The 15,391-nt window shown below is 31.8% G+C and overlaps 2 protein-coding genes across 5 annotated transcripts in view; one reads left to right on the top strand and one right to left on the bottom strand.

The window, feature by feature from the left end:
* LOC119835900 (protein NDRG4-like) overlaps window positions 1-11,271 on the top strand; it is a 42,461-nt gene extending 31,190 nt beyond the window's left edge. For 2 of the 3 annotated variants that reach the window (XM_038361006.1, XM_038361007.1), the window contains 5 exons: window positions 4,699-4,840; window positions 6,656-6,802; window positions 7,131-7,376; window positions 7,896-7,980; window positions 9,677-11,271. In XM_038361006.1, coding sequence (XP_038216934.1) covers window positions 4,699-4,840; window positions 6,656-6,802; window positions 7,131-7,376; window positions 7,896-7,980; window positions 9,677-9,807 — 751 coding nt within the window. In that variant the 3' untranslated portion in view covers window positions 9,808-11,271. Of the gene's footprint in view, window positions 1-4,698; window positions 4,841-6,655; window positions 6,803-7,130; window positions 7,377-7,895; window positions 7,981-8,269; window positions 8,334-9,676 lie in introns of all 3 variants that reach the window. The other variant, XM_038361008.1, reaches the window with a different exon arrangement.
* Window positions 11,272-12,443: 1,172 nt separating this feature from the next.
* LOC119835603 (syntaxin-7) overlaps window positions 12,444-15,391 on the bottom strand; it is an 8,600-nt gene continuing 5,652 nt past the window's right edge. For both annotated transcript variants that reach the window (XM_038360526.1, XM_038360527.1), the window contains exon 8: window positions 12,444-14,931. In XM_038360526.1, coding sequence (XP_038216454.1) covers window positions 14,845-14,931 — 87 coding nt within the window. In that variant the 3' untranslated portion in view covers window positions 12,444-14,844. The remainder of the gene's footprint in view (window positions 14,932-15,391) is intronic.

Genomic DNA, 15,391 nt, shown 5'->3' with positions numbered 1-15,391 from the left:
CTGCGTTGCAAGGTTTTTTAAAGATAATATTAATTAAATGTAAAAAGGTATATCACTATTTGTAACATGCTGGATGCCCAGATGATGATGTATTAAATAGTTAACATAAAAAGTATTGAATTTTAGTTATACCCCTGTTAAAACTGAATATACACTTCTATATAAGTATGTTTTCGTTTTAAAATATCAGATGCCTCGTTTTCATAGAGGCTCGAGTTAATTATATGGCGTTGCGTTAATTTGATGTTATCCCAATTATTTATGAATACTATTCCGCCGCATTTTCCTGGGGATGAATAACGAATTTTCAGAGACGCCCAATACCCGAAATTTCCAAGGATTTTTCGTGACTGTGACTGATTTTGATCAACTTAAACAAAGGAATGATCTAATCGAATTTCATCAGAAGGTTATTTACTTTCTAATTTTTTACATATAATTTTTATTCGTTATTTATTTATACACAATTATGTTCTATAGATTTATATATTCTATTATGCCCTTGTTGACTTACGATGCCGAAAATCGTCTCGAATACCTCACTCGAATGCTCCACAGTAGTACATTTTCCCCGTGAATCGATAATGACGTTAAATTCTTAATGAAGCTGGAGTGATTGACGCGTGAGGTCTTTCATTTGTCCTACTCCCATTTAAAATCAGTTGGTGTTGATATAAAAGTATTAAAGTAATGATATCGTATGATTGCGATTGCGATTCACATCCATGTCATCTAATTTTGCAAATCCGTTGATGGTAAGACTACAAGGCAAATCATATTACATTAAATGTTAGATTCGCACTTCTTATTTCTGAGAGGAGTGGTAATTCTCCATCCTGTATTTGTCTCATAGGGGATCGGTGAATAAACTGCAGTAATAGGCCGACGTCGCGACTGCCTGGCGCCTCTTGGGGTAAACCGGGGTCGGGGGACGTTTGACAAGGGCTTAAATTCAATTATATTTGTTAGGCTAAATAATGATATTGTCGACCATGTAAAATCAAATATGATGGAACTAATTTTGATTAATTCAAGCCGTGATACAATAATAATGATTTGTCTCCACTCCGATGACAAATTACTCCTCGGTTGACAACCTTACTAGTTGTAGACATGCGGTCTGTAGTTGTACAGCCCACATGAGTAAATATCTGCTACAGACGACAAAGTTGGGGTCGTGTGTTCAAAATTTACGTCTATTGACAATTACTATAGGGTTGGCACCTGACTGAATGACAAATAAAGAGTATATGTATTATGGCTTAATGTTAGGATATTTGACTGATACAAGAATATAAATTAAGATAATAAATGCGAAAGTTTTTTAGGATGGATATGTATGTTTGTAACTCTTTCGCGCGAAAAGCTATGACCGGATTTTCATGATACTTGGCAGTGATGTAGCTTATGTAGTTACCAGAATAAACCATGAACAATAGAAATACATGTTCTTGCGCTCGATTTCTTTCGCTTCCTGTTAGTATTTTATACACTTATTTATAATCTGAAATTAGAACTCATGTACGGAAAAAGCTTGTCCTGTGAGATATAAACCCAACATTACATGCCTAATGGTAAGCAATTTCATCAACAAGTTTGTGATAATGAAGACGGATTTTAAACACGATTTATTCATTATATTATTAACCCGACGTTTCACGGGGAGACAGTCTCCCCGTGACGTGAAGTCAGTCCTCCGTGAAGTCTAATTTCTAAATGTTCTAAAATACTCGCGTAAAATGAAAAACAAGAAAATATGTACTAGTTTTGTGATAATCTACAGAATAATATGATATTGTTCACATGTATCACACTTTGGAGTCTATATTGAGTGGTTTATTCAATAAACGCTGCAAGAGACTAAACTGCTCTCGTCATCATTTCAGCAAGTTGAGCCGACTTCGATTAGATTGATCTCGCTATTTAATGAAATCTCTCGAGCTCCACGCTTCTAGCAGTTCCATTGGTCTTATTAACGTGATTAACTTGACGTAGTAACTTCGTGGTATATCTGTAAATTGAACTTGGAGAAATATATTATCTTTGTAAATTTATTGAATTAATAGATATGTACAAATGGTCTTGTAAATTACTTTCGGTTGATCATGAAACGAAAACCTGTTCGTAAATGTTTAAAAAAAAAATGATCTAAAAAATATGTATGAAACAATTTATATGAAAGCTTGGGAAATGAACAAACATAATCTGAATCGATAAATGTTCCGTATAGCCTTTGTGCCCTTGATATTGATAAGCAATTGGTATGCGTTTTAATGAAGTTTATTTATAGAACTTGGTAATAGGGTGGTTCGTGTTTGGTACCGCAGTGTTATGTAACGCTCGATATAGCTGGTGGTGGTTCAGTAAGTTACAAACTACGTGAAGAATTCCGTCATGCCCTACGCGGTATATTTTACACGATTCTTTTTAAAACGTATGTTATTATATAGCCTCCTATCCATAAAACCCTAATTCCATTGATTTTGATATTTATTTTCAGCGGGAATTGATGCTAATATAATTTCACATTCTACACAAACATACAGTTTATCCTTTTAAGGTTCTTTCTATTAATTATTTCTATGTTTGACAATATCCTAGGAAAGTAAAATAGTTTCATTGAGAATTCCGAGAATGTGTAGAACATTCTAGTATCTACTTTTAAAGTCCTAAAGCATCGAACTAGTCGGTAATTAACGTCAGTTACATGGGAGCTTATTGTTGTAAGATTTCATAGCGACATCTTTGTAAGTCTAACGAATTGGGTTATCGTGAGAGCTATGTACAATACGTAGGTAAGCTTCGTTTGCTGCCGCAGTCTTACGTAACATTTGTCGTTCGAATAGTAAAATCAAATCGAGATTCGTTCATTGATATGTCAATGGTGTTTTATATTTATTACTAAGTTTTTGTTTGTTCTGTATGATAACATTACTTGCATTATGACGAATGCAGCTATAAAATTTTAGTACTTCACATTGAGACGGAGAGTTACTATACCATACCTACTATGAATCATTGTTCCTGTAAATACACCGGGATATTTCTTATTTATGTTATGCTCTCAACGCCAAAACGACAGGGCGTTTAAAGTTTGATGTCTGTGTGTTACTTCTGTGGCATCGTTGCTCCCGAACGAATGAACAGATTTTGATTTTGTTTTTCTTTTCTGTTTGAAATGTAAATTGGTCGAGACTTCTTGAAATGAAAATCATGTGACACTACGAGGAGTTTCAAATACAAAATGGCCGCTGATAGAAAAACAGGTTGGGGTTTTTTAATTTATGATTTAGTTTACTTGTTTATGGATGTAGTGATATTCTAATTTAATGAAAAAACAATGTAAATAATAAATATTGTTAAAAATCGATTAAAGATCTATATTCAATACCTATTGATGGGTATAACGTTTTGTGCCTACGCTGCATTTGCTCCTGGATTAACGCGTAAACATCACGCTACTTTACCTCTTCTTCTCGCCAGTGAGAGAGCAGCCCTCGACAATTATGTTGATGACATGTACCACTGCAGTCTCTCTGGTTTAATTACATCAATACGCCACTGTAATTAAACTAGATATTTAATTATTATTACTGTACTTTTTAAAAACATTATCTATAGCGCTGTTCATTTCATATTAACGTAAGTATGATGTGGTTTTATCATTATTAATTTGTACATGTTATCGCTATAGGTTAGTTGCATGTCATCAAATGCTATAAATTTATGGCATCGATAATTGAAATGCATTAAAACCTGGATTTGAGAGCAATTACGAGCGGTATTTTCTATTAAGCCCACATACAGCTCGTATATAATATTCAGTTTAGCTTTTCAAATTTAGGGATGGCAACTGTTTTAGAGAGACGTTTAAAGATATGAAGTGATCCATAATTGATGTCTATTTTTAATGATTCTACACAGTATATAATAAAGTCATTACCGCTATTTTTTATGTATACTTAACCTTCAAATGTAAGAAATGCTATTTTAGAGGTTTTTTTATGAGAATTATTCAAAAGGAAAGTTTATGTGACCTATAATACGTCGCTACTGCGTTTATATTTTCCATATAGCCATGTTTGTGGAATTAGGTTGATTTAAATGATATTACAGTCAGTAGTCTTACCTGGAAAAATTTCCAAAAGATTAGATAATGTAGGAGGTTCTGTATTTAATTTTATAGATATTTGTGTGGTTTCATAAACAATCGCATATAGCTAATGGTTGATTTGTATACATATTCCATAAAACATAATTAGTTATAGGATTTTACATGAAAATTGTCGTACACCTTCCGTGGACCAAAACTTCCTGCAGTCACTTATAAGCTTTCAAAGTATAATTGCAAATTTGGAATGGCTTTTATATTACGTTATAATATGGGTAATAATGGGTAATTAATGTAATTTATGGGTTTATTTAAAATATAGTTTAAACTCGGCGAATATGATGCTCGTGCTTTAGAACTCAGTCACTTAGTCGTTCATACTCACAATGGATTTACGCAATTAGCAATTTAAACTAAATCTAAATTATCCGCATTGATATATCACCTATTTATTCAGTTGACTGGGCTATAATCGCCTATCAGCCCATAATCATTTTACGTTCTAGGTACTCCGAGCTGCGTTTCAATTATTTAATGTTTTATTTCTTATTTGATCGATAATGCCGCAATCGTCTCTTATGTTACAGTTACACGTACCCGACGCTGGACGAGCTGGCCACCCAAATCAAGGCGGTCCAGGAAAAATTCGGGTTTAAAACATTCATCGGCCTCGGAGTCGGCGTTGGTGCAAATATCCTTGCCAGATTCGCTATTAAAGAGCCATCCAAGGTGGGTCTATGTTATGTAGTATGATTTCAATTACTATATAAGTCCGGTGAAATTGCGACAAACAGCTTTCATCTAAAACTTTGTAAAAATGTTTGTTAATCAAAGGAAAAGATATACATACAGCCCTGGAGTTCTACACCTCTGGTTCCCGTTTGAGTGGGATTCCGGAATAAAAACTGTTCTATGTCTTTTCTCGTCAAATATTGCTGTTATTGAATATTCTCTTTTAAGGTTTTTAATTGAAAATCATTAGTATTAAAGGTTCTTAACTCACGTATCTACTTTGTTACTTGTAGGAGAAACTTCGTATACAAATATGTTAAAAGGTTTAATGTTAAAAGTTTTAACACTATTTATTTTATGAACATACGGTTTCAGAAGATTGTGGTCAAACTGTAGTAGTGGGCTTTAGTTGTCATTTACAGGCTCAATTTACGAAAGGATCAATTTTGTACATCGAATAAAATTGTCTAAAATAGCACTTAAACGCTATGTTCGCCAAATAGATAACAGGAATATTTACAAAACCGTTTCCCGAAAATTCCTTTGCAAAAAAAAAAACAATTCACCGACGTCCTTTGGGAAAATGCAACATCCCAAATTCTAAAAATGTAACCAAATTAAAACAATTTCCAATAATACACAAAAAGAAAACCCACAGAGTTATCAAATAACAATAATAATTATATAAATCGGACGAAGTCAACTTCGTTTGAAACCTCCTTTGTTTTTAGGACGTCGGTTGAAAAAGTTTAGGGAACGGGAGTACGCTTAATACCCTCGTATGAGAGTATTAGATTATTATTTTCAAAGTTATACTTGCATGAAAATTGCATCATCTATTGTCTCTTTGTCTATGCTCTCTACTTAAAATAATATAAAGCAAGCGTTTGTGTATTTGTCAGAAACTACTGGTCTAAATAGAATTTTATTTAGTGTTTAATAGTCCATATATAGCTATAAATAAAATATAATTTAAGACAGTGATGTAACACACACCGCCCCTAATTTAATGTATAATATGATTAAGTGTTAGTTACACCATTTATAACTTTAAAACGACTTTAATGAAATTAAAGGATTTTAATGATTTTATACGATTTGAACAGCTCGTAGTAGCAGCAAAAAAATTGAACGCAAAATCAACTATAATGCGGCCTCGTCTATTGGAGTTTACTTTATACTCTTGCCTAATACAAATAATTCAGTCGGTATTAGTTTATTCTCAATTAATAAAGATTTCCTTAGAAATAAACAAAATAACTTTCTTTATCTATTCTTTTTCATATCTGGTAAAGACATATTTGAATTTAGTACACGTCGAGTCTCGGTGTTACCAGAGACATTTGGTAAATGTTAATGTGTTTGATATTTTAATGTACTCGTTACAATAACATAACACTGGCACCTCGATCCTCCTATGACCTTTACCGGTCCTTTGTGCAATCCTAAGATTTACATAATTTATCGTGGTCAAGGTCAAAATTAACAACATAACTGTTCCGACTTTTACTATACAGAGTTGGTAAATCTTTACTACATAGTATAAAACAAAGTCATTATCTTCGACTTCAAAAATAAGCAACGATTTTTCACGGTTTTTTTTTTTAATAGATAGAGTGCTTCAAGAGGAACGTTTATAAATGTAATGACATCTATTAAACGAACTTAACGCCTGCGAAGCCGCAGGCAAAAGCTAATAGGTTATAAATAAAATCTTAGGATTTCCTGCAATTCGGGCCTTAACAGCAACATCCCAAATCTGAAAGTTTACGATGTTTTATAATCAATATTCCAAATTTGAATATGCTTTAGGTAGAGGCAGTGGTGCTTATAAACTGCACGTCCACGGCTCCGGGCTGGGTAGACTATGGTTTCTTCAAGTTGGCCAGCACCAGAATGCGCCGCACCGGCACGTGCGAGCCCGGCTTGGATCTTATAATGTGGCATCACTTTAATAGAGTAAGTGTCGCTATACTAAGATATACTTTGAGTATAATTTATATATATTTTTTTATTGATGTCAATTATCATTAGATAATAATCCTTATGGATTAATGAAACAATAATTCTAATTTGATATTTTGTTTCAACCTCAGATATTAGACGATTGATTTCGTTTTTAAACATCCTACGTTCAATTCTTAATATCTGAAGATCAAACTTCGACCGGCCCTTTGCCAATTTGGTATATAATGTCCAAACTGTGAGGGGTTTGGACTGTGTATCTTTGCACTAGAACGCACTGATATAATATAAGCTAGGTTATAATGTATCAAAATATCCTCAGTTGAACCAGGCGTGCCATAAGGATCTACTCATCAAGTACCGTAACCAGTTCGCGTGTCTACCCAACGCGGGCAACCTCGCGCTGTACTTAGAGGCGTTCGGCAAGCGGCAAAACATGCGACTGTCGCGCGAACGCGGCACGATGCAAGTGCCGGTGCTGAACATTGTGGCCGGAGGCTCGCCGTACGTGGATGCGTCGATCAATTTCAACGCCAGCCTGGACCCTTCCAAGTCGACTTGGATGAAAGTATGGCTTAATGATGGCTTTACTGTTAGTTCGGGTCTTGAAACTTCTATTCCAGTTCATACATGTCACTAAAGTTCTGGAAATTTTCGTGTAGTTATATTTATGGTTTACTAGCTGCGTCCCGCGGTTTCGCGGTATCCCGTAGGAATGTCGGAATAAATAGTTGAATGTTTTATTCCAGTTGTCCAGCTATCTACGTACCAAATTCCATTGCAATCGGTTCTATAGTTTTTGCGTGAAAGAGTAACTAACATACAAACATCCTTTCAAACTTTCGCATTCATAATATTAGTAGGATACACATAAATACACTAAATAGTATTAAACAAAGTCGCATTCTCTGTCTGTCCCTATGTCCCTATGTATGCTTAAATCTTTGAAACTACGCAACTTACTACTCTAAATTTTAATCGTGCGAAGCTAAATTTGCTAAATTTTAAGCTTATAGTATGAAGAACCAAAGATTTTCGGAGATCACTAAAAATCCTTTGATGATGATAATATAATTATTGCTTTCAGATAAATTACTGTTCTCTGGTTCTGGAGGAAGAGCCCGGCAAGGTAGCCGAAGCCTTCCGCCTCTTTTTACAAGGCGAGGGCTATGGTACGTTAACTTATGTTTTAAACAAGCTTATAGCGTTACTTTTTGTGTTAAATTACACGCTGTGATTTAATGTTTTTATAATTTGCAGTTCTATTATCTTAAATATGACTTTACTGTAGTTTGTATGCTACATTGCGGAGATTCAATATTTACGCACACAAATGTTATAATTTATATGAGATTTTAACAGCTTATAGTTATGGTATTTTTTATGTGTGCACGGTAGTGCTGTTTTTTGTTTTGTTAGCTCGATGCATGTTGAAATTGTTTTATTTTTATTTATTCGTAGCAGTTCAACTTGCAAACCAGAAGTTATGACGGGGATGATATTTATTGAACACGCTTTAAATCAGGTAAATGTTTGTCTTTTCTTTAGTCATAATATGTATTTTATATTTTCTTATATATCAATAGATTATTAACTCCTTTGCAAAAACGGGCACTTTTGATTAATTCGAGTACTTTTAGTAGAAACAGAGTAAAGGGAATTTGGTGCAATAAGCTATTATTTACTTATATAAAAACACTTTTCTTACTTAAAGCGGCAGATTCTTACAAAAAAATTCTGGCTTCATCAGGACATAAAACCTTGCTCCATTTAATATCGGTCCACGTCTAACAATTTTGAGAAATCCTAATCTTGCAATATGGTGCCCACGGATTAATTGAGGATTCCTAGATCGTCTAAGACTGTGTAATTGGGCTTCTAGAAGTCTCCACCATATGCACGCACATTATACGCACATTTCTAACATCTTCAAGATTGTTTTTGTAGTCGATTGTCCCTAATCTGATATCAAATCTGTGTAATGACTGCCACCAAACCGTTGGGACACATTACATAGAAAAGAGTCATCTTAAAAAAGACCCACTGTACTCCAGCGATAATTTATCTGCCAAATTTGTATAAATATGCCACGGAAAAACACTTTAAAAAAATGTACATCAATTACAATTAAAATGACAAAAAACTCGCTTTATTTACTCGAATCAAGTGGAATATTTTTAATAACTAAAATTTCAAAATTTTTGACTTTCATTTTAATTGCCAGTAATTTTAAATGCTTATTACGGTTGGTTGTAATTAATTGAATGAATATCAAATTTCTTTTGCTTAAGGTTTTAGTTGTATAGAAACATTTTACATGCCTGTTTTCTTTGCAAATGGATTTATATAAGTTATAGATGCCAATTAAATTTTTAAGATTAGTTTTTACTGTTTAAACCTCTCCGTAAATAGCATGTCTATGCATATTTATTAGAGTTTTAAAGCTGCGTTAGATTAGTTAGTTGTTCAATTCAATAACGAGGGTTGCCTTATCATAGTTGAGTACAAGTTTCCTAGAGATTATACAATAATGAAACATGAAACCAATTAAGAATGATCGTACGCTTAAAAATATTTTTATTTATACAGGAGACGTCTTTATTTCTTGAAGGATCTATTTACTTTTTAAAACAACGGAATACAAAACTTTTTAAGACTAAAAAACTTGTGATTTTATAGAAAATGTAAATACCTCCATATACTTTTTTGTTTTTGTTATAACTTTACACTGCGTTCAAAAATATTGACGCACAAAATGTTTAAAACATTAAGTACCAGAATATCTGAATTAGCCAGAATTGTTCAATAAATCACTTTCTTCGCTTAATATGAGGGAGACGGTTCTAGATATTTCTTTGTGCATTCCAGTATCACCCATTCCTAAGAAGAAGTTTATATTGGGAAGCGAAAACCTTCAGTCGGGTGAACGTCGCTCGTGCCGTCACTCGCCCGTCATTCGTATCACTGAGAATCCCATCTCAGAAGCGGTTGCGTGCTAAGCGCTTCAAACTCACTAAATATCGATTATTTATGACCGCGGTGAAGAGATGTTAGAAATATCGGAAAACAAACGATTTTTGGATGTCTGTTCTATATATTCAGTGTAAAGCACTTTTTTACCGAAATCAAATTCATCAACGTTTTTGATAGTTTTTAAATTTTACAGTCAGCTTAAATAATGTACTTATGTGGAATGCATTAAGCACCACATAATTTCTCAGTTAATACTTTATTTAAATGATTAATGATGACCTTTTATCAGATATCACGTGTATGGATTATATATTCTGTTATATTTCTATACATCTCTACTCCGTTCTCTTGTAGGTACTATAATGCTGTGATGGCGCGACTATGTGTTCCGTTTTTATCATGCGCATATACTTTTTAACATTTTGCGCAAACCTCGTTGGAACCGCTTTTTTGGTAGATCTTATATATATAACTCATGTGAGACGGAAAATGTAATCGCTCCATATATTATTGTGTAGCACAGAAACAATAAGAAATAAACGACTTCAATGGAATATTTTACTAAATTAACAGAATTTTTAATTTAAGTTATTTTTATTTATTTATTGTTATTTTTTTGTTACGATTTTTTTATGTTTAGATAAGTTTTTTATGTGATAATTGTAAGGTAGTTAGTGTGTTATGCGGGCAAGTTGAATTAAACACATGTGTTAGGTTATTATACAAAAGTCGTACCTTTTTTCGCTACACTGTTAAATATTCGAATATCTTTTTTAAATATTGGTTGTATTTTATCAATTTATGAAACAAAAAAATCATTATTATATCATTTATACGGCTTCTTATTATAAATGTGTTTAATTCAATTTGGAATAAAATTTTTATTATAAATTGCCCGCCTAGTTACCAAAGAAAGGAGGGTACATATCGGATGAACATCTTAGATAGAATATTGCAAAGGAGTGTTTGGATTATCTAGCACCGTGCAGATTGGTAATCGAATGTTTTATATTGTTAAAAATGCAATTTTATAGTATTGCTGTTATGGTGTATAACACGGTAATAATCGTTACAGCTAGATAATAATAAGTAGGCATGTTGCATTGAAAGTTAATAGAATAAATAAAATGTAGAAACGTGATTTTTTTTTATTATAAACGAAATTAGGCACAGACATTTGTACTTGAACGTTTTAATGCGCAAGCATTTTCTAAACTTAGATGTTCATAGAAAACATTTTTGTGAATGATAACATTAAAGTAGGCAATTGGTCCTTGCTTTTCTAGTGTTTGAATTACACAGTGTTAAATACAATATCGATTGCCATAATCAGTGTTAGTTATGAAGTATTGAGTACAACGTCGGACATTATATTAGTAGCTGATAGTAGATCTGAGTAGAACTGTTCATATAGCCTAATGTTTTCTGTCCGACTCCAAGGCGATGCACATTTCAAGTTCCATAATCATATTAAACGAGTTTGTAATTAATTCGTGTTTTATTTCGAACATTTAATACTTCCCTATTCTATTGTTCCTATATATATAATTTTTTTTATTACCTACCGTGTTCAACAAATTATCTACATTTTGGGTTTATGGTGGGTAGAAATCGCTATTTTGGTCTTTGGATTTTGGATAACGCCGCCTTTTTGGCTCTGTATTATATTGTTAGTTTCTTTTTATATGTTATTCACTATAACGGGAGATATCCGCTCCTTGGAACGCCTATTCATGACTGCACTATAGAGATACGACCCTGGGCAGTTTGTGGCAGATGTAGGAGTATTACAAAAAAAATCCAAGGATTGGTAAATTGGACTACTTAGCAAATTTAAAAAATCGTAGTGACTACGTAATTATTTTTCTCGTCTGCATTATTGATCTTTGTGAAATAAATGAATAATTTTTTTATTGTTGACATTAAAAATATTCAATATTTACGGAAAAATAATTTTCTAAAAAGAATTATAATAGTTCATATACTAACTGTGTGAAAGCAGAGGTGGGTTAGGACGTCGAACTTAAAGAGAGAAATCGGGAGTTCTTAACCGAACGAGCGTGTGAAAATAATTTAATTTTTCAATTTATCCGCACAATTTTCACATCATTCGATAGGGTGAATGAAAACATCACGAGAAAAGGTTAGTCGAAGAACCAAAAAGTTCGACAAGATGTGTCATCTTTCAATCCGCACTTGGCCAGCAAAATTTAGCACCTACTCCTATAAAACTTATTATACTTATTCTATAATAATATATATAGAATAGTAGTGACAGAACGAGAGATCATTATTTCTAGCTTTTCAAGCCTGGAGTGATTTAACTATCTGACTAGTTGACGATCGCGGTCACGTCTATCCAGGTGTTTAATAAAAACTAATCACTCAATAAAAATAAAAGCAAAAAGAAACATATTAAAAATGTATTATACCTACTTTGGTTCAAATTGCATTGATTTATTTACAAGTACAATTTCCATAAAAATAACAATGTATTGATTACAAAATACAGTATACCTCTACGTCCTATAAACTGAAATATTTTTTAATATTTAAACATTCAATTGTAATACAGAAGATACTAAAACAGTTGCCATTTAAAAATAATATTGATTCTTCTGTGTTAATCCTTAGACCCGGTAGTAATAAATTAAACTGCATGTTTTGGGTTAAATACGTTTTATTTAAATCAAAAAATATGGACCGCGTTGGACGCTCTAATATCATACAAATTACAAATGACCTATATAATCTCTAAACAGTGAATTCAGAACTGCGATCTTACAATAACTACATAAAATAAATAACTATTAATACATATTCAGGATGAAATTTTCCCTAAATTTAAATGTTAAAATATTTTTGATTATACACGGGAAAGGTCATGTGAATAATGCTAACCACCTAGCACTTTTAACTATACATATAAAATGAATCCCTATTTCCCTTGGTCACGCCATTACACGTCAACGGCTGGACCGATTTCAAAAATTCTTTCTCCATGCATTTACACTGAGTGACATAGGCTATATATGTACGACGGGGGAAACCGAGACGAGCAGCTAGTTTACTTTATAAAATTTAGAGGCTTTGTCAAAGTTTGCCAAACGCTAGAAAACTCTCAAAATAAATCCCTATATTCTTTATCAAATAATAACATTTAGGGATGCTTGATGTAATCGGTGTACTTTTCTCCAATAATTGTGAAGGAAACAATCTTGAGTAAAGATTTAATGTAAGAATATAAAAACCATTCGTATTAATGCCAAATAACAAGTTAACAGGTTGATTCCTGTTGGATATATATTAAATTTAAATTAAATTAAACATGCTTTTCTAAAAAATAAACATATCAAGTAAATGTACAGTCTTATTTTTTATTCTTAGTCATACAGAATGTCTCAGATGCTTAGGTGAATAAAAATGGTTATTACTATATTACGATGATAACTCATCAATAATAAATTAACACATTTCTAATGTATGTATCTAATATAATAATATAAATGTTTACCATACTGGAGGAGTACAGGTATAATTATAATAATAAAATATTATTTTAGCCTTATCTAAAAACTAAATAAGAAACACTCTGTATTAACAATATAAATACATAATAAAAAACCACAAACGATATTGTATGACTACGAACCATATAATACTTACTGGAAATTAAAACCAGCATAAACAATTACAAAAATAAAATTTTATACTATACACAATACAATTGTAGAGATTACACATTAGCCAAATTAAAATTAAGTGAAACTTTCATGAATCAATTTAGAAATTATAATTTTGAGGATCCATATAAATACACGAAGAAAACTGCGATAGCAAAATAAAATGTAACTTTTTTAAGAAGCACATTCGCTATTATTAAAATATCAAACACATTTCATAGTTACTAATGCCTTTTACTATTCGTCTTCGTGGTCATACACAGAAAAAATACACGTTTATGTACATTTATAACATTGATATAAATAAATATGTATCGATGGATGTAGCATGTCCTACGAATTGGCATGGTGCACAACTACTCACGTATGTGATTTTTTGAATGTTGTATTTTGTCTGATGGAATGAGTAACCAGATTTGTTCCTACGGTGGCGCGAGCGAGTTAAACTGAAACTCATCGAGTAATTTGAAAAAAATCTTATTATTACAAGGAAATATCATGTAGTAGGCGATTTAGCTAAAAATAGGGTCGATATGTTGTTCACTGCTGTTAAATTAAACGAATTAATAATCTGAACCTATACATACATATGTATTTAATAAGATGTCACATTGAGATAAAACAAAATATAATATAAACCATTATTGATAAAGAAAACAGAAAGTTTTAAAATAAATTTGATACATAATATGTATTGTCGTTCTTTGTTCTCGTTACGAACGCCACTACTAGTTATATTTATTTATAGTCTGACCAAAATTAAATATCAGATCATAACTTTATTATATTACTTATAATGGTTTATTATTGTATAATGCATCGTATATCGTATGTTTCTATTTCGCTTAGCAAATGGTAACCAAAATGATACATGTACATTTTAGTGAACAGTGACTTTGGTTGGTTGGTTGGTATGGTTTATACAACACATAAAGTCATACAGTAATATTTTATTTAATATATCTAAAATCTAAAATAATTAAATAATTTCGTGAAATAATTCAATATTCGCATTTATTTATATCAATGAGTGACCAACTTTAATATATACACTTAATAATAACAAATCCGTTAATGTTTTAAGTATGCTGGCATAACATCTAGCAATATTGCACACCTAATTGTAATACAAAACTACAAATATAATTACTCCCATTATAATTAGATTTCAGTTGTTAGTCTTTACATAGTTACAAAAGGAAACATTACAAAAAGTTTGCAGAATGTTAAGAAAAAAAAAAGACTGAAAACGATTTTATAAAAAAGCAGTTTCTTACAATAGCTTTATGTAAAAATTCTATACGAATACATCAGTGATAATCAGTGTACCTTAATATTACGTAAATATTGCGTCCTTTAAAATGATTTAGGATGGCCATTTCAATTATGGAAAATAATGATTAGTATAATGGAAATTATTATAATTAATATAAGTGCCAAGTATACTTTCTTCTTCCTCAGCTTATTCTGAAAAAAAAAAACCACAAATTCAATAAATATTATCCACCATGGATAATCTATAGTAATTAAGCTATAACCAGTGACGTCACTCAGTCACTCACCTCGATATCGAGCAGAAAGTAGCCTATGTGCTAATCCAGACTACAATCTATCTCTGTGTCAAATTTCGTACAGATACGATAAGCGGTTGTCGCGTGAAAGAGTAACGAATATTCATCCATCCATCAATCCATCCATACTTACAAACCTTCTCATTTATTATATTAATAGGATTTTAAATAGATCTTTTTGAATATTTAGAGAATATCAATGCTTATTTTATCATTTTATATCATATCATCAAATCCAATAAATTTGAAATATTTTTTTTTAATTCTGTTTAATAACCCTAATAGTCCGGTCAATTTAGACCAAAAAATGAGGGTGAAGTTACATAAAGTCCCAACAAGCTGAATTTCTGTGATGT

This window comes from Zerene cesonia, chromosome Z (genome assembly GCF_012273895.1).
Source record: "Zerene cesonia ecotype Mississippi chromosome Z, Zerene_cesonia_1.1, whole genome shotgun sequence".
Classification (NCBI taxonomy): domain Eukaryota; kingdom Metazoa; phylum Arthropoda; class Insecta; order Lepidoptera; family Pieridae; genus Zerene; species Zerene cesonia.
Note: the sequence above shows the minus strand (reverse complement) of the source record. Positions and strands in the feature narration are given on the sequence as shown.